The sequence below is a fragment of the Petaurus breviceps genome, unplaced genomic scaffold (genome assembly GCF_028583685.1).
Source record: "Petaurus breviceps papuanus isolate PSGF00001 unplaced genomic scaffold, PetGlider_PUasm1.0 523, whole genome shotgun sequence".
Classification (NCBI taxonomy): Eukaryota; Metazoa; Chordata; class Mammalia; order Diprotodontia; family Petauridae; genus Petaurus; species Petaurus breviceps.
In genome coordinates, this window is record NW_027186356.1 from 3,325,509 (window position 1) to 3,347,449 (window position 21,941).

Here is a 21,941-nt window from a genome sequence, read left to right on the forward strand (position 1 = left end):
TAACTTCTGGACATGGACCCTTCCCTCTTGGAAGCTCCCCTGTAGCTCCTAGACACTTTATCATGTTGTAATACAAAATCAAATCAACACAACCACTGCTTTTGAAAACTGGTTGTTGTCCTTCGTAACAGAAGAGAACCAAAATTACATCACTGTGTCCAGATCAATGTACAATGCTTCCAATTGTGGCTGATCAGACCAATATGAGCTTGAAAGGCTCTACCACAGGGCAGGCACAAATAGTCTTTATGAACAGTTGGAATGGAGATATCTCTAAATTTGCGCATTTCAATTTGCACGTGTTTTTGGAAATAGATTATTAATGAACCCCCCCTATTGTGCCAGTCACTATCCTGGGGACTTCCCAACCCCAAAACTCCCTTGGCTCCCTAGCCACCACAATGCAAAGGTAAGCCATTTGGATGTTGTTCCTTTATCAAGACCCTCCTTCATTCAATGCCTCAACATTTCCTGGGGCTTACCCAAAATTCTTCAAGACAATGGCAGGGAGATGAGGAAAAGGATAATTTCAGAGAAACCTGGGAAGATTTCTATGAACTGATGCAGAATAAAGGGAGAAGAACCAGGAAAACAATGTAGACAATACCTATAACTATCAAGATAAATGACAACTTTAAAAGATTTAAAAACTTGGATGAAAGCAAGGACCAACCACAATTCCAAAGGACTAATGACTCATGCTACCTACCAGGTAGCATGAGGTGATGAACTCAGAGCACAGAATGAGACTATTTCTTTAACATGGCCAAGGCAGAAATTTGTTTTGCTCAACTATGCACATTTATGACAAAAGTTTTGTTTATCTTTCTCTTTTTTCCCAATGTGTGTGTATGGTGGGGAGTGGTAGGAGTAGATTGAAGGTAGGTAATTTTTTTTTTTTGTTAATTGTCAAAAATAACCACAAATTTTTCAAAAGACTAGGCCCATGAAGCCAAAGTTATAGAAGGGCCCCTACAGTGGGACAGGCTTCATATATGACTGTGAACAATATGTCTGTCACCCAACCTAAATCAATACAAAGAAGCTTGTCACATTGTATATGTTTCCTAAGTATTTATTGGTTTGCTTTCTCCCAACAGAATATAAGCACCTAGAAGGCAGGGACTGTTGTCTCTGTCTTTGTAGCCCCAGAGCCTACCTAGCACAACACCTGGTAAGTGCTTAAGCGGTAGTTGAATGAATCACCAGAAGGCTGGCTACCAAGTGAGGCATCTTTTTTTCACAGTAACTCATGAAATCTGGGATGGATTCTATATCAGTGGAAGGAAAAGGCACACCAACAGAATTATGGGTCTTTTGGAGAGTATTTACACAATAACTACAATAATGTGAGAGAAAAACCACACTGAAAGACATCAGAACTCTGACTGATACTGTCAGTGATCAATCAAGACTTCAGAGGACTGACAGGAATGTGCAGGTGGTGAACTACAGGTGCCGAATGAGGCACACACAGTCAGATACGGCCACTGTGGTGATGATTTGTTTAAGAGAGGGTTCTATGATAGGGGAAATCATCAGAAAGTGACTCGACTATCATTTTTTTTCTTTTACCAAATATTTATAGTCAAACAAATTCTTAGAGTGGTTATACACACACATATAAAATAAGTTTGACTATCATTTTAAAAATAGTATCAATGAAGCATCTAATTCATTTTTTAAAAGAAGGTAAGAATATCTCTTTATTATTCCATAGAATAGTTGGTTGTTCTGAGTGTGATAGTCCCCCTTGGAATTCCCCACTTACAGCTTCAGGTCTGGTAGGCAGGAGCTCCCTGGTGTGGCCAGAGGACTTACCTTTGACCCAGCCTGTGGCAATCATGATGAACCACCCGTGGTGGTAGTGGTGATGGGCATGATGGATCCCAACAGCAATCTTTCGAACTCTCACCACCTCCTTCATTGCTACAAAAATGAGCTTCACAGGCAGGAAACTGATGCATTTATAGAAGAGGTTCATGGGGCAGAAGAAAATCATGTACCTGCAAGGAAGGCAGCATGAACATTTGGGCGAAACGGAGACATCCCTCACCCCCCTGCCCTTCACTCCGGTAGTGGCCTGCACAGCATGGAGTGTGATGAGCTGTAAGTCTGACTAGGTCAATGCATTGAAGTAAACGTGAGTTATAAGAGACAGAGAAGACACCCTCCTGCTTACAACATCTTCCCCTTCACCCTCCTTGCACACTCCCCACAACCAAAGGCATCTTCCTCATAAGGTTACCCCTTTGTTCTAGAGCTTACAAGAGTTCTTCATTGCCTTCTAACAAGGCCAGCTTTTTAGCCTGGCATTCAAGGCCCCTCTGCAATCTAGCCCCAACTTAATTGTCCATCTCTGTCTTCTCTGCCTAATTCACCTTCCACTCCGACCAGATTGGACCATTCTCCACTTTTGGAGCACATCCCTCTGCCATCCTTTCTAGCATTTTCTCTCATTATTACTCGACATAAACCCTTCTCCAAGAAGATTGGTCAACTTGCTGTCCCATAGATGCTCCTCATGTTTTCCTGCTTCCATACCTTTGCTCACTCTGCTTCCCCCAGTAATGTCTCCTGTCATTTTCTTCATTTCTCCAAAACCTAGCCTTCCTTTAGCTAGGTGGCACAGTGGGTACCGTACTCAGTCTGGAAGAGTCATTTCCATGTGTTCAAATCTGGCCTCGGGCACTTCCTGGCTGTGTGACCCTGGGCAAGTCTCTTAACCCCGCTTGACTCAGTTTCCTCATCTGTAAAATGAGCTGGAGAAGGTAATGGCAAACCACTCCTGAATCTTTGTAAAAAAAAAAAAAAAAAGCCCAAATGGGGTCATGAAGAGTCATATACAACTGAAAAACAACAGCAAAGCCTTCCTTTAGGGCCTAGGTGAAACGTCTCCTCCTCCAACAAGCATCTCCTGACTCTCTCTGCTCATTATGTATAGTGTGAGGCCTCTCTTATCTCTGCCATCCTTTGTGAGTTAACTTGTAAGGCTTGCATGGGTGAGAGCTCCAAGAAGAGCCACATGCACATTGTGGCCAGCCTTCCCTGTTCTACAAACCAAGAAGCAAGGGCTCCTTCCAAAGGAAGGCTTACCAGACTGCAGAAGCCAGGAGTACGCTGGAGTTATTGCTGAAGTAATCGATCGGTGCTTCCCCGAGCAGAAGGTCAGCCAGGATGTAGCTCCCAAAGCAATACAGCATGGCACAGATCCATGAGGCCACAGGGCTCCGCCGGGACAATTCCACAGCACCTGCAAAAGCATCCTAGTGATGGTCATCTAGTCTGGTGACCCTAGAGAGGCGAGGGAGCTCAGATGCCCAACTCAGCCTTTTCTTTGGGCGGCATAAACAACCCCAAAAGAACTTCCTGGTTTACTAGAAAGGGCTATTCATCCATTTACACCTCCATTGCCAATTTAATCCATCCTTCTATCCACTCATTCATTCTTTCACTCGTCCACTGCTTCAGAGCCTGCTGATTGGTTTCCCTGTCTCAATTCTCTCCCTCCTCTGGTTCCATCTTCCACTCAACGGTCCAAATGATCTTCCTAAAGGGCAGGTCTGACCATGTGATCTCCCTATTCGATAAACTGCTCCCTATTCCCTTCATGATCAAATATTAAATCTTCTGTTAGACTTTTAAAGCTTTTCAAAGCCTGGCCCTTCCTCACCTTAATAGTCTTATCCTTACTGCCTGAACTCGTTGTGCAATCCAGGGACACGGGTTCTTTTGCGGCTCCTCCCACATTCCCTCTCTCTACTTTGGGCATTTTCCCCGACTGCCCCCATGCCTGCACTTCTCTTCCTCCGCATCTCTGCCTCCTGTCTTCCCTGACTTCCTTCAATCTCAGTTAAAATACCACCTTCTGCAAAAAGCCCTGCTCAGCATTGCTTAATCTCAATGCCTTCTCTAGAAGATTACCTCTGCTTCATCCTGTCTTTAGCTTGCTTGTCCATTGTTGTTTGCATGTCGTTTATCCCCATTAGACTGTGGGCTCCTTGAAAGCAGGGACTGTTTTTATGCCTTTTTTTTTCCTCCCACATGCCCCGAACTTAGCATAGTGCCTGGGCATAGAAAGTGCTTAATAAACACTTATAACATTATTTATTTATTCATGCATTTACTCTTTCCTTCATCTCCATCCATTTCTTTTCTTTCTTTCTTTCTTTTTTTTTTTTTGCTTTTTGGAGGTGGGAAGGTAGGGCAATTGGGGTTAAGTGACTTGACCAAGGTCACACTGCTAGTAAGTGTTAAGTGTCTGAGGCCAAATTTGAACTCAGGTCCTCCTGACTCCAGGGCCTGTGCTCTACTCACTGTGCCACCTAGCCACCCCATAAATTTAAATATTATAAGATTTTTTCTTGGAGTGGCTGGGTGACACAGTGAATAGAGCACAGGCCCTGGAGCCAGGAGGACCTGAGTTCAAATCCAGCCTAAGACACTTAACACTTACTAGCAGTGTGACCTTGGGCAGGTCACTTAATCCCAATTGCCCCTACCTTCCCACCTCCAAAAAGCAAAAATAAAAAAAATTTTTTTTCTTAAATCTCATCTTTCATTTGTGACTAGCTTTGTGACTTGGATCAAACTTCCCTCCCTGGACCTCGGTTTCCTCTTTTGTAAAATAGGTCATGGTTGGACCACTTGACTTCAAGGGTACATTCCAGCTTCTACAAATCTATGAGAAAGCAGAGTTCCTGCTCCTGGGGAAATTTAAATTTCACTGGGGAAATGAAAAAGGAAGCCACTGGAGAAAAGTAGCCTGTGTTCATGCTCAGTAATACAGCACAAATCAGATATGTAGATGCTGAAAGGGTATGGAATAAAGAAAAGGGAGAGTCGGGTTGAATAAATCCAGGAGGACTTCCTGAAGAAGGTAAATTGAAAACCAGATTTTTCAAGAGGTGAAGAAAATGAACCGATAAAGACAAAGGTCTTTGAACAGATGGGAGGGGAGGTGCAGAAAGGGAAATTCCAGGTTGAAGGAATGATAGGTAAGTACATGATCAGGGAGAATTAGGCAAGAGAAGGTGAGCCAAAAAGTATGCTATGGGCTGAAGGGCTTGGCAGGGAGTCAATGTGAGAAGTTAAATATAGCTAGGGGTGGAGACAGGTGAAGGTTCAAGAGTGGCAGGCAGGTAATCTTTATTTTTTCTTAACTTGCCATATCTTCAGGGAGTGGAATGGGTTTATTATAGTGAGATGTTAGAAGGAGAAAGTAAAATGTAACTCAGAAGAAAAAAGGATCTCTTGGTTAAGTTGGAAAGACCAAGGGACTGGTACCAATTCAAGAGGCTATTGCCAATTATTCAGTGCTGTCCTGCTGGGCCCCAGAGGGTGGGGTCTAACCAGAAGCAATAGGTGGATGTTGTGAAGACACAAATTCAGGCTTGACATAAGGAAAAATTCCCCAAAGCTCAGCTGTGAAAGAGTCCTGCCATTCTGGAAAGAAATGGGGAACTTCAAACTCTAAAGTCACTAAACTATATAAATACTTTTGATCCAGTGATACCATTGGGGGAAAGAGTAGAGAATAAGCCTTTATATAGTACTTACTGAGTGCCAGGCAACTAGGTCAGGGACAGAGGGAGAGGACTTATATGTATGCAAATATTTATAGCAGCTCTTTTGGTGGTAACAAAGCAGTAGAAACTAAGGGGGTGCCCATCAATTAGCGAATGACTGAACAAATTATGGCACATGAATGTAATGGAACATCACTGTGCTTTAATAAATGACAAAGAGGGATGGTATCATCTGGGAAGACTTGAATGAACTGATGCCAAGTGATGTGAATAGAATAAGGAGAACAATTTATACAAAAATCACAATATAAAGGAAAACAACTTTTAAAGACTTAAAAACTCTTAATCCATGTAAGGACCAATTGCAGGTCCAGATGACTGATGATGGTGCGTATTTCCCAGCTCTTAGCCAAGAGGTGGAACTGAATGAGACATACATTTTCAGACATGGCCAGTGTATGAATTTGTTTTGTCTGACTGTACAAGAGAGAGCTTTTATTTGGGGAGGGGAAAGAATTAATGGGTAGTTATAATGATACAAAAAAAGAAAAGAATAACCAGGAAATATTAAGAAAACACATAGAAGAGAGCAGAAGGTTCATAAGGGGCACATAGACAAGCTTCACAAATATTATCTCATTTAATCTTCACAATGGCTTGTTAAGGTAGGTGCTATCATTCCCATTTTACACATGAAAAAATGGAGACAATCTTTCATCAAAGCCTGTTGATTTTATTTTTGCATCATCTTTCAAATACACCCCCTTCTCTCCTCTGACACTGCCATCACCCTAGGACAGGCCCTCATTACCTCATTGTGTCTTACCCTATCCCACCCCACCCCATATCCAATCTGTTGCCAAGGCCTATAGATTTCACCTTTACAATATCTCCCCAATACTACTTCTCTCCTCTGATACTGACACCACCCTGGGGTAGTGTCTCATCATCTCACACCCGAATTATTGCAATAGCCTGCTGGTGGGTCTGCCTGCCTCAAGTCTCCCTCCACTTCAATGCATCCTCTCTTCAGCCGCCAAAGTGATTTTCCTAAAGTACAGGTCAGAACCGGTTCCCCTCCTACTCAAATAAACCCCAATGGCTTTCTATGGGCTCCAGGATCAAATACAAAATCAGTCTTTCATAACCTTCCCCCAACTTCCACCCCCATCTTATCTTTCCAGTCTTCTTTCACCTTATTCCTTGACATATACTCTTAGAACTAGTGACAGTGGCCTCCTGGCTGTTCAACAAATAAGACACTCGACTTCTCAGCTCTGGATACTTTCTCTGGCTGTCTCCCATGCCTTGAATGTTCTCCCTCTTCATCTCCACCTCCTAGTTTCCACCAAGTACCAACTAAAGTCCCATTTTCTTTAGGAAATCTTTTAATACTTCTCTTAATTCTAGTGCCTTCCCTCTCTGTTAACTGTCTCCAAATATCTTGACACCTCTAACCAGTTAATTTATACATAGTTGGTTTTTGTTGACTTCCCCATTAGGTTGTAAGCTCCTTGAGGGCAGGGGTTGAGGTTTGCTGCCTTTCTTTGCATCCCCAGAATTTAGCACAGTGTCTGGCAGATATTAGGCACTAAATAAACGTTTATTGAATGACTATTCTAGTTTCCCTCAAGACTTACAGTAAGCTTCCTCTCCAAGAGGCCTGTTCTGACTTTCTGTCTCCACTTCCTTCCAGCTGTTAATGCCTCCCCTACAAAATTACTTTCAGTCAGACAATAAACATTTATTAAGCATCTACAATAGGCCAGGCATCGTGCTAAGTGCTGGGGATACAAAAAAAATGGTAAAAGTCAGTCCCTGGCCTCAAGGAACTTCTGATCTAATGAAGAGACAATGTACAAACAACTTTTCCAACATAATATCTAAAGGATAAATAGGGGATAATTAACAGAGAGAATACTGCCCTAGAATTAGGCAGGATCAGAAAAGGCTTTGATTGAAGATGAGATTTTAGCTGGGACTTCAGGGAAGCCCAGAGGCAGATGAGGAGAGAGAGCATTCCAAGTCGGAGAGATAGCCACTGAAAATGTCTAGAGTCTGGAGATGGGTCTTGTGAGAAACAGCAAGAAGACAGATGTCTCTGGGATGGAAGGGTAGAGAACATGGGGATTAGGGGAGAGAGAGAAGTGGCATTAAGAAAACTGGAAAGAGAGGAGGGTGCCAAGTTGTAAACGGCCAAAACAGTGGATTTTTAAAATTATTTTTACTATTTATTAGTATATATTATGTATTAGTATATTATATATTATACTATTACTATTTTTCCTATTTATTTCACAAATTTTGTATTTTTAAAAAGGTATACACACTGTTTTCCTCCATTGAATGTAAACTCCTTAAAGGCAGATATTGTTTTACTTTCATCCTGGCATCCACAGTGTCTAACACAATGCTGGGCACATAGCAGGACCAGGACAAATGTTTGTTGATTAACTGATCAATTCAAATCTGATTAGAATTGCAACTTTCCAGGAATTTGGTGGAGAGTACACTGGGCTTTGTACAACGTACTGAAAACAACATTTAACGATACACATTCTTTTAAAAATTTAAGTCTGATATTGTAGCCTGTCAAGATTGTTTAGGGTTCCTTCCTCCTCGAAAATGAACAAGCCCCTGGGCTGGAGGTGAAAATGTTTTCACCATCTCCTGGACCTAAGCTCCTTCCACTCTCTGGGGATTTATTCAAATCCCTCTAGCAGTCAAGCATTAAATCCCCCTTGCAACAGCTGGTGGCAGTCAGTCTGGGAGGAGTAACAAGCCCATGTTTTTCAGATATTGATACCTTCTCCCTTTCCCCCTCCCCACACCATCCAGATCCATCTAAAAATAACTTCATGGGATGCCATTCTTTTCAGGGTCTTAGCTCAGAACATTTTCAACCATCCTCCCCCAGAAAGGAAAACCCACACTCTTGAGCCTGGGAGTTGGCAGTTTTTGTCCTAGTAGAAAGAACATTTAAATTCTTTTCTTTTTCTTTATTTTCTTGTAGTTCCCCAGGGAGGAAAGCCTGAGATGAGATGTACCAAGTGTTGGCTTGATTTGAACATATGGCTGCCTCTTGGCCAGTTCTGGATGCACAGCTTTGGAAATTAGCCCTGTGGTCCTCAGGCAGATCAGAAGGCCTATGGTACCAGATGGAGGCAAAAAGCAGAGCAGGGAAGCATGTGAGAGTCTGGAAAACAGTGGATTGGCCAGGATTCTGAAGGCCAAAAGAAATAGGTTTAAATGGAATTTAGGAATTTATCTGGTAGTCAGGAGATCATTATAGACAGTATCAGCAATATCGTATAATGATTAACCATGAATGACTTAACTATTGTCAGTAATAGAATGAGACAAGACAATTCCAAGGAATGTATGAAAAATGCTCTCCACCTCCAGAGAAAGAACTGATAGATTCTGAATATAGATCAAAGCATACTTTTTTTACTTTCTATATTTATCTTTCTTTATTATGTTTTTTTAGTCTGTGTTCTCTTTCGAAATATGGTTAATAGGGAATTATGTTTTGCATGACTGCACATGTATAATCAATATCAAAGTGCTTAACTTCTCAAAAGGGGAGGAGGGAAGGAAGGAAATTTGGAACTCAAAAATGATAAAAAAAAAGAATGTTAAAAATTGTTTTTACATGTAATAGAGAAAAATGTCATTCTTAAAAATAAAACAAATTTTTAATTTTAACAAAATTTTTCTGGTTAAAATGGACCACAGATTTAGAACTGGGAGGGCCCTTGAAGATCCTAGAATCCTACGTTCAGCACTGAAAGAGAAATCATAAGCTACCTGATCATTCTCTACACCCCCCTCCCACCAGCCCTTATTATACAGATGAGGAAACAGACCAAAGTGATCAGTAACTTTTCCAGGGTCACACTTCGAATGTCAGAGGTGGGATTTGAACCCAGGCCATCTGTTTCCTAAAGCAAATATTCTTTCCACTGTGCCATACTACCTTGATCATCTACTTTGCTCCCATTGGTTAGGTTTTTGTTTTTTTAATAAATGAAGAAGTCAAGTCACTTGCCCAAAGTCACGTAAGACTTAAGGGCAGAGCTGGGATTCAAACTCAGATCCCCCTGACTTCCAATCCAGTATTCTTCCCACTATACTATGCTGTGTCCAAAATAAAATCCTGCTCTGAATTGTACAATACGGGGCTCCATTCCTACGCTTTGGAGCTGGCTGCTATCACCCGTGCCTACACTGTTCTCCTTCCTTACTTCCCTTCTCACTAAGGCAGCTAAGTGATGTCACCAATGGGAACACTGGACCTGGAATCAGGAAGACTTAAGTTCAAATCCTGCCTTAGACACTTACTAACTGTATGACCCTGAAGAAGTCCACTTACCTTTTCTGAGATCTCAGTCTTTTCATCTATAAAATGGAGATGATTAATAGCACTTTCCTCACAAGGTCATTGTGGGATCAAATGAGATAATATATGGAAAGGGCTCTACAAACTTGAAAGTATTATATAAATGCTAGCTTATTATTATTAGGACATTATGATTTCATAATGTCAGTTAACCAACAAACATTAATTATGCACGTACTATATGCCAGACATCATACTAACAAAGGCAATAGTCTCAAGGGGTTCAGTCTAATGGTGAAGACAACATGCAAACTATGTGCAAATAAGCATCACAGAAGACAAATTGGAGATAATCCCAGAGAGGAGGAGCTAGCATTTAGGGGGATCAGGAGAGATTTCTTGTAGAAGGTAGGATTTTATCTGGGATCTGAAGGAAACCAGGGAAGCAGAGAGACAGAGATGAGGAGGGAGAGCATTCTAGTCATGAGGGACAGCCAGTCAGATTTGGGAGGTGGAGTGTTGTATGAAAGGGGGTCGGTGTTACTGGTCCCAATCGAATGTTCGCGTGAAGCAAAATGTAAGGAGACTAGAAGGAGGAGCAGGGCATGAAGGGATTTGAATACCAAGCAGAAGATTTTATATTTGATCCAAGGCAATAGGGAGCCACTGGAGTTTACAGAGAAGGAGTGGGATGATATTGTTAGGCCTGTGCTTTAGGAAAATCACTTCAGTGGTTGAATGGAGGATGGATTGGAATGGGGCAAGACTTGAGGCAGGCAGACCCACCAGCAGCTATTGCAGTAATCCAGGCATGAGGTGATGAGGGCTTGCCCCAGGGTGGTGGCAGGGTCCAAGAAGAGAAAGGGGTGCTATGAGCAAAGTACCTTAAGAACCAAAGAGCTATAAATAGAAACACAAAAATATAAATGTGAACTATCACATTCCTATAGTGCTTCCTAGAATTCCAATCTCAGAGCAGCATGGATGGGGGCCTCAGAAGTCACTGGTCTATTCTGTACCTACCTAGGAATTCCCAGACAAGTGATCATCCAGCATTGGCTTGAAGACCTCTAGGGCAGAGTAACCCACTCCCTTCCTTGGCAACTCTTCCACTCTGAGGCATCTAGAATGGGTAGGAAGTTTGTATGGTCCAGTATGTTTTATTGCCATTGCCCCCATTTGATAATCATGGTAGGTAATGTTGGAATTATTACCCCCATTTCCAGAGGCTTAGGGACATGAAGGCATCATGGAGCATTGAGCTTGCAGTCCAGAAGTCATGTGTCTAAATTTTTTGCAAACTTTTTCTGCAACTCTAGAAAATCATTTAACTTCCATGTGTCCCAGCAATGGATTTATCTACAAAGTCAGAAACAGGATCCCATCTGCATTAGCGGAGGGACTTCTCACACCCCAAATTCCCTGTGTCCATTCACTTCTTGAGCTCAGAATTTAGAGCTCAGATTCAGAGGAAGAGCTGGAAGGGAGTCCCAGAGGATATCTAGGTCAAATCCCCTGATTTTACAGATGAGGAAACCGAGGTTTATAGAAGCAATATGACCTGAGTAGTAACTGAGACAAGGGCAATAAGGAACAGAGCTAAGACGGGAACCCCATTGTCCTGAATCCTAGACAAGGGGGTCTTCACACTTGTCCTGACCACAGAAGTGGGCAGGCAGGCACTCTTTAAGCTGAACAATCTCTGGCCCTTCACAGATTAAACCCTCTAAAAATAAAGACAATTTCAGTGCCTCAGTAAGCATCCTCTACCTGTAATCTCTAGGTCTCCAGAAGTCCCCTAGTAACCTGGCATAACTTATGACCCTAATAAAGTTCTAAGCAAAGACTAGCAAGGTTTTACCCAGGAGCTCTGAACCTAGATTCATGAACTTTTAAAAAATATTTTGATAACCTTCCTTTAAAATAATTAGTTTCCCCCATAATCCTATGTATTTTATTTTTAGACCTTTAAAAGCATTATTCAAAGAAGGTTCCATAGCCTTCGTCAGCCTGCCAAATTGGTCAAGGAGACACACACACACACACACACACACACACACACACACACCCATGGTTTCCACCCCCAACTTCTGAAATTTACTGTTCTATGAACATAGGTAAGTCACTCCACCTTTTCTGAGCCTGAATTTCCTTATCTGTAAAATGGGCACAATAGTATATATGCTACACACTTCACAAGGTTTCTATGAGAGAGAGCATTTTGTAAACCTTAAGTAGACGGAAAACCACATTCTCAGTTATGATGGACAGCTCTTAAAACCCAAGATTTACCATCTGGAATCAAACCCAGCAGGCTATTTCTGAAAGGGGCACCAGGGGACAAGTTAGACTCATAGAACAATAGAGATTTCACACTTTGAAACTCAGAATGTTAAACCTTGAAGGCACTTTAGAATATAAACTGTCGGAACTGGGAGGGCCTTTAGAATACAGAACACAAAATGTTTATTGTGTACTTGAACAAATTATACATTTAAATAATGAACTGGAAAAATTAATTTAGGGACTATCTAGCTTCATTATAGCATCAGTCTATGGCTTCAGAGATTATAAAACTCTCTTGAATACAGATATTAAGAATTCTACTTCATTTATGTACTTTGATTTTTTTCCCCTAATTTATTTATTTATTTTTAGTTTACAACATTCAATTCCACAAGCTTCTGAGTTCCAAATTTTCTTCCTCTCCCCAAGACAGCATGCAGTCTGATATAAGCTCTACATATACATTCGCATTAAATATATTTTCATATTAGTCATGTTGCAAAGAAGAGTTGTAACCAATGGAATGAACCATGAGAAAGAAGAAACAAAACAAAAAAAGAGAGAGCAAATAGTATACTTCAATCTGCATTCAGACTCCATAATTCTTCCTCTGGATGTGGATAGCATTTTCCATCATGAGTCTTTTGGAATTGTCTTAGCACCTTGCATTGCTGAGAAAAGTCCAGTCTATCAAAGCTAGTCATCGTACAATGTAGCTATAACTGTTATATATATATATATATATTTTTTTTTTTTTAAACCTTCCTTATTTAGAAAAGTTTTGGAGCTCTGGCTCAGGAACCTAGAAATTCAATCACTCCCATCTCTATAATAATTTATGATTCCAAAGTGCTTTTATCCCTATAGAGGGAGAACAAGTATTATCAGGCTCATTATACAGATGAGGAAACTGAGGCTTAGAGTGGCCTAGTGACTTGCTAAAAGATCACATGTAAATGAGAAAACCAAGACTCAAACTCAGGTTTTCTTGACTCCAAATCAGAATTATCAAGTAATTAGAATTCCAAAAAAATGCAAGCAACCAAAGAATTCTGGGTAAATCTTTTTTTTTTTTTTTTAAGCAATCGGGGTTAAGTAACTTGCTCAAGGTTACACGGCCAGTCATTTCTGAGTGTGGTGCTGAGTGTCTGAGCCCGGGATTCGACCTCCAGGTCTGGTGCTCTTACTCGATGAGCCACCTGGCCGCCCCTAAGCAATTGGGGTTAAGTAACTTGCTCAAGGTTACACGGCTAGGTGTTTCTGCTGGGTGGGTCTTCTCAACACTGGAGCCCATGCTCTTACTTGCTGTGCTACCTGGCCGCCCCTGGGTAAATCTATAAAATGCAGCAAGGTGCTTTGCCATTTTCAGGCACTGATACTGACAATTTAAAACAGACACATGGCACATTAAGGGTTACACAAAATGCATGCCAGGACTGATCTAATTTGATCCCCATAACAACCAGCTCAAAATTACTATCTCCATCTTGTAGAGGAGGAAACTAAGACACAGATAATAAAGGTGAGAGAAAGGATTCAAGGCTGGGGCTTTCCTAACTAACTAACTAAGCTTCCCCATGCTGCTTATGATAGCATACATCTAAAATAGCTCCCAGAGGGGTGGCTAGGTGGCACAGTGAATAGAGCACCAACCCTGGAGTCTGAAGGACCTGAGTTCAAATGTGACCTCAGACACTTAACACTTACTAGCCATGTGACCTTGGGCAAGTCACTTAACCCCAACTGCCCTTCCAAAAAGCAAAATAAATAAATAAAATTTAAAAAATAAAATAGCTCCCAGAGCCTACAAAATTGAACTGGCTAGTTTCTCTCTACTCCATGGTTCCCTCTGAAGCTCTCAGGTTGTACCTTGAATTTCTGTAGACTTGGGACCATCTGTCCCCCCAAGAAGAGGAGAAAACTCAATAAAAATCAATGTCCAATATAAGGCAGACCAACCTCATGGTTCCCTCAATCGAAGCATTCTTTCCTGAAAGTCAAAGTCCTTCCAGAAGACCTGTCAATTACCTCTGATGATACTTTATTCCTAAGGGCCAAATCCCTCATTTTAAAAATAGACCTTTCAAAAAAATAGAAACTCACATATTGTCAGAGCCGAAAGGAGCTTTAGAACATAGAATATCAAAAAGGGAAGTGAAACCTTAGGTCATTGAATGTCAGTGCTGGATGGAACATATAATATAGAAACTGGGAGGGAACTCAGAATTTAAAGACAGGTGGGAGCCAGCCCCAGCCCTAGAGGGTGCCCCCCTCACCCCCCTGCCCTCAGCCCCCAGCCCCCAGCCCTGCATAGTGGAGAATGACTGACTGAGCTGGCTCATACTGGAGATACAGGATGGAAACTCAACAAGAGACATGTAATTTAGGCTATCATAATGAGAAGTACCTCAGAGATCACCTAGTCTAAACTCAGTGGTTTCTAAAGAAGGCTTCCTTTCTCACCATGTTCCCTTTTTCTCAGAGAAGGGTGAGGTAGGGCTACAGCAAAATTGTAGGCAGCCAGCTAAGCTAGCAGCATTTTGAAACAGGAAACAAATGCTCCAATCCTAGCACAAAGCTATTCCCATTTTGCTTTGCAAAATGGGTGTTCCCTGGTAACAGCTTTTAAAGCATCAGTTCCTTTCCCCTCCCCTCTCCCCAAACTCTTCCAGGTTTCAAAAGCAGTTCTCCGGCTCTCAGTGTAGGAAACCGGGGTGGTGGTCCCTGCCCAGTAATTTACCCTTAGAGTTTCCATTAGAGTTCCATTTCCTTGTCTACAAATGAAAAGTCCAGGCCTGGACAGGAGTGGTGATGCTAAAAGAATAATCAACACCGATAAAAATAACACCTGAGAAGCCACAACACCCGATTTCACTGTGAATTGAACAGAGTGCTGTTCTTTGGTCGATGGGGGAGGTGGTATTCTGGTTCGATCTGTCTTAGAAAGAACATTGAACGTGGAGGGAAAAGGCCCAAGTCCAAATCCCAGTTCTATTACTTACTACCAGTGTGACTCTGGACAAGTCACTTCCCCTTCCCGGGCCTCAGTTTCCTCCTCCGTAAACTAAGGACTGGCCTAGATGATGAGAGATACCATTGAACTCCATTATCTTATTTGATCCTCCCAGATCCGCAAGAAATAGGTTAGGCATAATCGTGGCCCCATTTTACAAAAGAAACTCTAATAGGTTTTAAGTGATTTCCCCAGGGTCATGTATTCAGCTGGTTTCAAAGCCAGAACTCGAACTCAGGTCTGATGGTTCCTGGTCCAGTATTCTTTAACAGGGTCTGTAGCTACTGGAGAGAGAGTACCTGCCTCGCAGAGGCAGAAACCTGGGCCACCTGCAGGGAAATGGGACCCTTCCCCTAAGCGAGAGACCAGCAAGACAGTGCAGGGCCGATTTCGGTGATCCTGACTCAGCTGGCCACAGCGGAGGGTCTCCCGGAAACCTAGCCCTGCCTGGGAGGGCGCGGGGGGAGGGGTGCGGTGTCAATTTTCCGGCAGCCCTTTTCTCCTTCGGCAGCCTTATATAGACATAACAGCTGTGGTTTCACCTCACCAAGGGCACCCGAGGGGTGGAGTGGGGGCAGAGGGCAGCTAGGGGGATGGGGAGGGGGCGGTGGAGAGGTCCGAAGACTGAAGGCAGGTGGGAGCCAGCCCTAGCCCCGCAGGAAACCCCCCAGCCCAGCCCAGGCGCCCACAGCCCCCCAGCCCCGGCCGGCCGGCACTGATTGACTAACCTGGCTCGTACTTGAGATACAGGATGGAAACGATGAAGTAGCTGAGGTCAAAGACCGGGAAGAGGGGCACACGGGAGAAGCTGAGCGCCAGCTCGCCCAGGCTCAGGGCCGACAGCAGCTCCATGTCTCCCGGCAGTGGCCCGGGAGAGCCCCGGCGCCCAGGCTGCCCGCCGAGTGGGGCAGAGGCAGGCTGTGTCGGAGCCTAGCGGTGCCCCCGCCTCCCCACCCCCGCCTCGATCTCCTCCTCCTCCTCCTCCTCCCCTCCTGCCCGCCGACAGGTGCAGAAGCGGCTCGGAGCCCCCAGCTCCTCCCTCTGGGCTGGGCAACCCGCCCCACTCCAGGTCCCACAGGGAGCTGCCCTGGCAGTGGTGCTGCTAGCAGAGGAGCTCCGTCCGATGTTCCCAGCTTCCCCTCCAGCTCCTAAGAGCCCCAGCTCCCACACCCGCAGCGCTCCAGCCAGCCTCCCAGCCGCTATCTTCCTCCCCTTACCCGCTGGCCGCCCCTGCAGTCAATCAGCTGCCAGGCTTGTAGGGTTTCTCAGGTCAAAGAATCCCGAAATCTCCCCCTCCCTCTCCCCGGCTAGGAGGGAGGGACCTCAGGGACCATCAGGTCCAATTCAGACCTGCTCAAAGATTCCTTTCTTATCCTTCCGCAAGTGGCCTCTGCTAGAAGACCTACAGCGGGGAGGGTATGGGAGGAGGGGACTTACTAACCGGAGGAGGCTCATTTCCCTTTGGGAAAGGTTCCATAGTTGGGAGTTTTTCTCTATAGGTAAGCCCAACATCTCCTCTCAGCAACTTCTACCAATCCGAATTTTTAACCTTAATTTTAAAAAAAAAAAAGTGTAATTCTTCTCCCCCAGGGCAGCCATTCAAGATACTTGACTATATATGACTATATGACTTATCTATCCTATATGCCTCAGAGATAGTCATCTAACTTCCCTGCACCTCAGTTTACTCATCTGTAAATCGAGTGTTGGACTAGATGACTTTCTAAGGTTTCTTCCAGTTCTCTGTCAATCACCCTGAAGCCCCATGTGTTTCCTACTTCTCTCAGATCAACAAGGTAAGAACAGGCTGGATGGAGTCCCTCAGGGGACTTATCTGTGCTGTTTATAACTTAAAAGACACAAGGGGCATGCTTACAAAGGCACAGAAGCCACAAAGCTGAGAAGGATCCTAATATTATTTGATTGAGGTAAGAACCAAAAAGATCCCAACTGAACCAGACTATAACATTGCGTTAAATAAATGGGATGATGTTTCACAGGGATGAATGTAAAGTCTTACCCTTGGGTTCAAAAAATCTATTTCCCAAGTACAAGATAGGGGAGACATGTTGCCAGACAGTAGGCACCTGACCCCTCCAGACCATACCTATAGCATTAAGTTGTCACATTTTGTGAGGGACATTGAGAAAATGGAGTGTTTCAGGAGAAAACAAAGTCTTTAAGGGCACAGAGCGTAAGTCACATGAGGTTCCACTGAAGGAGTTGAAAATGTTTAATAACTTGGAGAAGTCTTAGCAAGGATATAATAGCTATCTTCCAGTATTTGGAGGATCTTTATGTGGAAGGGGGATTATAATTGTTTTACTTGTCTCCAGGATAAAGGACTAGGAAGAGTGGATGGAAGTCACAAAGATGCAAAGTTTGAGGTAAAGGAAAAAAAAACTTCAAACAATTGGTTATGCAGAAATGTAATGGCTTTTCTCCAAAAGTAACAGTGTGTGTACCCCACCTCACTCCAACTGGAGATCTTCACTCAGAGGCTAGATAACCACTTGTGGGAGACGTTATAAGGGGGAGTTGATTTTTTTCTAGCTAGATTCAATGGTCACTGAGGTATCTCTTATCTCTATAATTCTAACCCTAACCCCATAGAATCCATCATCTATAATGTGAATGAGAATGAATGAAAAGTATTTATTATGCCTTACTATGGCCTAAGTATTGTGTTAAGTGTTGGAAACACAAATTCAAACCTGAGAATGCCTCTGCTCTCACAGACATTATAATCAACCTGGGGATACATACAGGCAGCAGTCTGCTGATAAATATTTAACAAACAGCTGTCTGAAATAAAAATGTTCTGACACATTTTAAAGTTTTATCTCCATAATTAACATTTCTCCCCATCACTCTGTTAAATCTAAACAATTGTAAAAATGATCAATCAAGCCTGGATTGCTGCATTTGTTGATTTTCTAGATTTAAATACTTCTGAAAATTTAAAAATTAGCTCCCACCAGTTTAAGCAGACTCCAGTAGGGAAAGTAGGGAGTAGGAACTGAACCTTTGCTTCATTGGCATGGAGAACTCCCAGATGAGCCAATGCCAGAAGTAGCACTTTCTCCGCAATTTGTTGTATTTGAAAGCTGCTTAGAATACTGAAGTGACTTGCTTAGGGTCATACAGCCAGGATGTTTCAGAGGTAGGACTTGAATCCATATCTTTCTTCCAGGCCTTGAAGCTAGTTATCTATCCACTATGGCTTAATAGGTTATATTTCTATAGAGCTATCAGGTTTGCAAAGTGCTTAATATACCTTACCTCATTTTATCCCCATTTTACAGATGCAGACACTCAGGCTCACAGAAGTTGTGACTATTCAAGGGTCACATGGCAAATGTCTGAGAGAGGTTTAAGTTTGTCTTGATTCCAAGTCCAAAGTTCGAGACACTGTTATACCACCTTTCACAGAAGGTAGTATGGTCCTGTGTGAATAGTGTTGGGAGCAATAAAGCCAAAAGTAAGTTGAGGTGAGATTGTATTTGTTTTTAAAGCTATATTAAGAATGAGGCAGCAGAATGATATAGTGGACAGAAAGCTGAGTTTAAAACCAAGGAAAATTGAGTCCAATCAAACCTCTTAACACAAACTGCCTCTGTGACTCTGGATAACCTCTCAATGCTTTAGAAAGCTCTCCAAGTTCTAAGACTATCAGATGCAGAGAGAAGGTGCTGACTTGAATGGAGAGATGGATTTTTCTCAAATGGGAATTCCCCATCTGTAATGGAAATGCAAATTTAAAGATCTTCCCTGCCCCTAGGCTAAAGTGCACCTGGAGCCTGGGGTGGGAGGCTTCTTTTTCAGTAGATACTTTTTGATTGGCCAGGGGGTCCAAAAGGTTGTTACATTCTCTGAGCCAGGAGAAGCCCTGATATAAGCCCTGATGTGTAGCTTTGTTTTGGGGCTCACTTTGAGAAGTGACCTGTGATTTGATCTGGACTCTGGGAAGCCGTTGTTGAGAGCCCCGCCTCGGCTTTGAAAAACGCATATGTTGATTTGGTGTGGATGTAATGGTTGGACAGTTTGGAAACTGTCTACTTGATCTGTTTCTCTGTCTTGATAATTCTGTCTGTATATTCTGAAGTTCGGGGTGCTGACCTTTTTCCCCTGAACTAGGTAAACGATATATGTTTGACTGATTCAAGTAAGCTTGTTAACCCAGTTTGAGTTGCTTTCCTTTATCAAAGCAGATCTAAGAACCTGTGTTGGCAGACACCCTGGGGATGCTGGGGTGCTTGCTGCTACACCATCCCAACTAAACTATAAGGTACAGTCACTTTCTCTATATTGTCAATAGAGGAATAACAAAGAAGGAATTGGACTGAAGCTTTGGACAGATGGACTGATAAGACGGCTAGATTTGGCAGAACTATTCGACTTCTGATTTTTACTTTCTTTGCCATGGAGAATGATATTTGGATTGACATGACAGAACAAAAATGCCTCATAGAGTTGATAACCTGGATAAGAAGAGATAAGCTGAGTAAAAGAGAATGTAGTGACTCTTGATTTCAAGAGATTCATATGAGCCAAGGTCCTGAAAGTAGCTAACTTTGGCTGTTGAAACACTGTCAGATATTTGAAAGATCAAATGGAGATGTGGAGAGGTGCTGGATTGGAGAAGGACAAATATTGTTCCTATAACTCTTATAGTTCTTGTTGACCATAAATCCCCTGTCCTTTTCAGAATCCCTTGTCACTTATATATTCCTCTGTTGACCTTGTCCTCCCCACAGTCTCAACTGAGGACCCCTCCTCATCCTTTACTGAGAAAGTAGAAACTACAGAAATTATTCCTTATGAACTCCCTATCATAACCTCTTGACCCCATATTTTCTCCTCCTTCACTAGGTGGTCCTTTTTCTTGCCAAGGTCAATCCTTTTCCACATGCCCTTGATCCCATCTCCTGTGTTTGTCAGCAGATTGCTGCCACAATCATGCCCTCCCTTTTTCTGCTCTCTCTAATCTTCAATCTCTCCCTAATTACTGGTTCCTTCTGTGATGTCTACAACATACCCCTGTCTGCTCTATATTTAAAAAAAATTTTTTTTACTAAATGTTGCCATACTGATACGAATTCAAACAATGCTCTAAGGGTTAAAAATAATATTAAGGGTTGCTTTTCTAGTACTTTGTGAAGCCCCTAGTTCTGTAACCTGAAGGTACCCTAAGTCCTTTCCCCCTTATCTTGAACGAAAAGAATTGCTTTTGTCCCCCTTATGCTGTGTTCCCCGGGGTCCTTTAATTTTTTTTTTTTAAAGCAATCAGGGTTAAGTAACTTGCTCAAGGTTACAAGGCCAAGTTATTTCTGGTTGTGGTGCTGAGGATCTGAGCCCGGGATTTGATCCAGGTCATCCCGACACTGGAGCCCTTGCTCTTACTCGCTGAGCCACCTGGATGCCCCGGGGTCCTTTAATTTTTAACTTGATTCCTCCTGGCCTGTCCTTAAATCCTTAAACCATAAGACTCCCCCCTTACTCTGCCCTTGTTTCCCCCCAACCTGAGTCATAAAATTTCCCCTCTCTCCCTTACTTTGTGTCTCCTATCCTGTCATCCATCTTCCTCATTCTGTCCCTAATCTTTAACCTCCATAAAAACCTCTGAGACTATATCATCATTCTGAAATCTCTCTATAAGCATAGAACTCCCCCAAATATCAGTCTCACTTAGTTTTCTTGCTAGAAGACCCGGGATGCTTTTTTATGTAAAATAAAGCTCCCAATGGCTACAGAGAAGGTCTAACTGAATTCTTTGACATCTGAACCTGCTCTCCCAACTCTGACTTCAACAATACTTTCTGTGTTGTTCTATAACTCTTCTTCCTTTTTTTTTGACAAATTCTCAGGAAAAGCTGTCTAAACTCTTTGCTTTTTCTCCCTTTCCCCTTACTCATTTCTCAAGCCTTTATAACATGACGTGTCCTAATCTCTCAACTGTCATTACTCTCTCCACTTGCTAATGACCCCTTTTCATTTCCAAATATGATAGCCTTTTCTCTCCTCCTAGATACTATCTTTTCTCTGGAATTTTGTGTCACTGTTTTAGTTTCTTCTTACTGATTTAATTTCTCCTTCCCTTTCTCTTTTATCAGATAATTATTCATATCAAACACCCTGTGGATATATTATTTTAAGGCTCTATACTGGGTCTTCTCTTTTTTTCTCTACATTCTCCCCCTCATTGATCTTATCTGCTCCGATCCCTTTAATTATTATGCAGATGTAGATGATTTGAAGGTGTATCCAGATTTAGTCTCTGTCCTGAGCTCCATATCTGCATTCAACATTTTGAGCTAGATGGTCATCTCAAATTCAACATGTCCAAAACAGTACTTACTCTTTTTTCTCCCAAACCCACCCTTCTTCCAATTTCCTTATTACTTTCAAGGGTCCCACCAAGCCTTCCAGTCATCTAGATTTACAACCTTAATGTCCTCTTTGACATCTCACTCTTAATCACCCCACATTACTTATCAGTTGCCATATCTTGTTCCTATCTCCACAGCATCTCTGGCATCCATTTACTTCCCTTTACTCACATAGTCATTACCCAACTTCAGGCCATCATCACCTCTCATTTGGACTACTACAATAATCTCCCAATTAGATTTTCTCTCTCAAGTCTCTCCCTCCTCCAAACCATCCTCCACTCAGCTGCCAAAGTGATTTTCTTTTTTTTTTCCTAATGTATTTTTTTGGAAGGGGGAAGGCAAGGCAATGACTTGCTCAAGGTCACATAGCTAGTATGTCA

At 42.6% G+C, this 21,941-nt stretch overlaps 1 protein-coding gene across 2 annotated transcripts in view; it reads right to left on the reverse strand.

The window, feature by feature from the left end:
* TMEM38A (transmembrane protein 38A) overlaps positions 1-16,557 on the reverse strand; it is a 23,593-nt gene extending 7,036 nt beyond the window's left edge. The window contains exons 1-3 of one of the 2 annotated variants that reach the window (XM_069102101.1): positions 16,387-16,557; positions 3,097-3,253; positions 1,822-2,006 (exon numbers count right to left, since the gene is read on the reverse strand). In XM_069102101.1, coding sequence (XP_068958202.1) covers positions 1,822-2,006; positions 3,097-3,203 — 292 coding nt within the window. In that variant the 5' untranslated portion in view covers positions 3,204-3,253; positions 16,387-16,557. Of the gene's footprint in view, positions 1-1,821; positions 2,007-3,096; positions 3,254-15,897; positions 16,154-16,386 lie in introns of those variants that run through there. The other variant, XM_069102100.1, reaches the window with a different exon arrangement.
* Between the last annotated feature and the right edge of the window lie 5,384 nt (positions 16,558-21,941).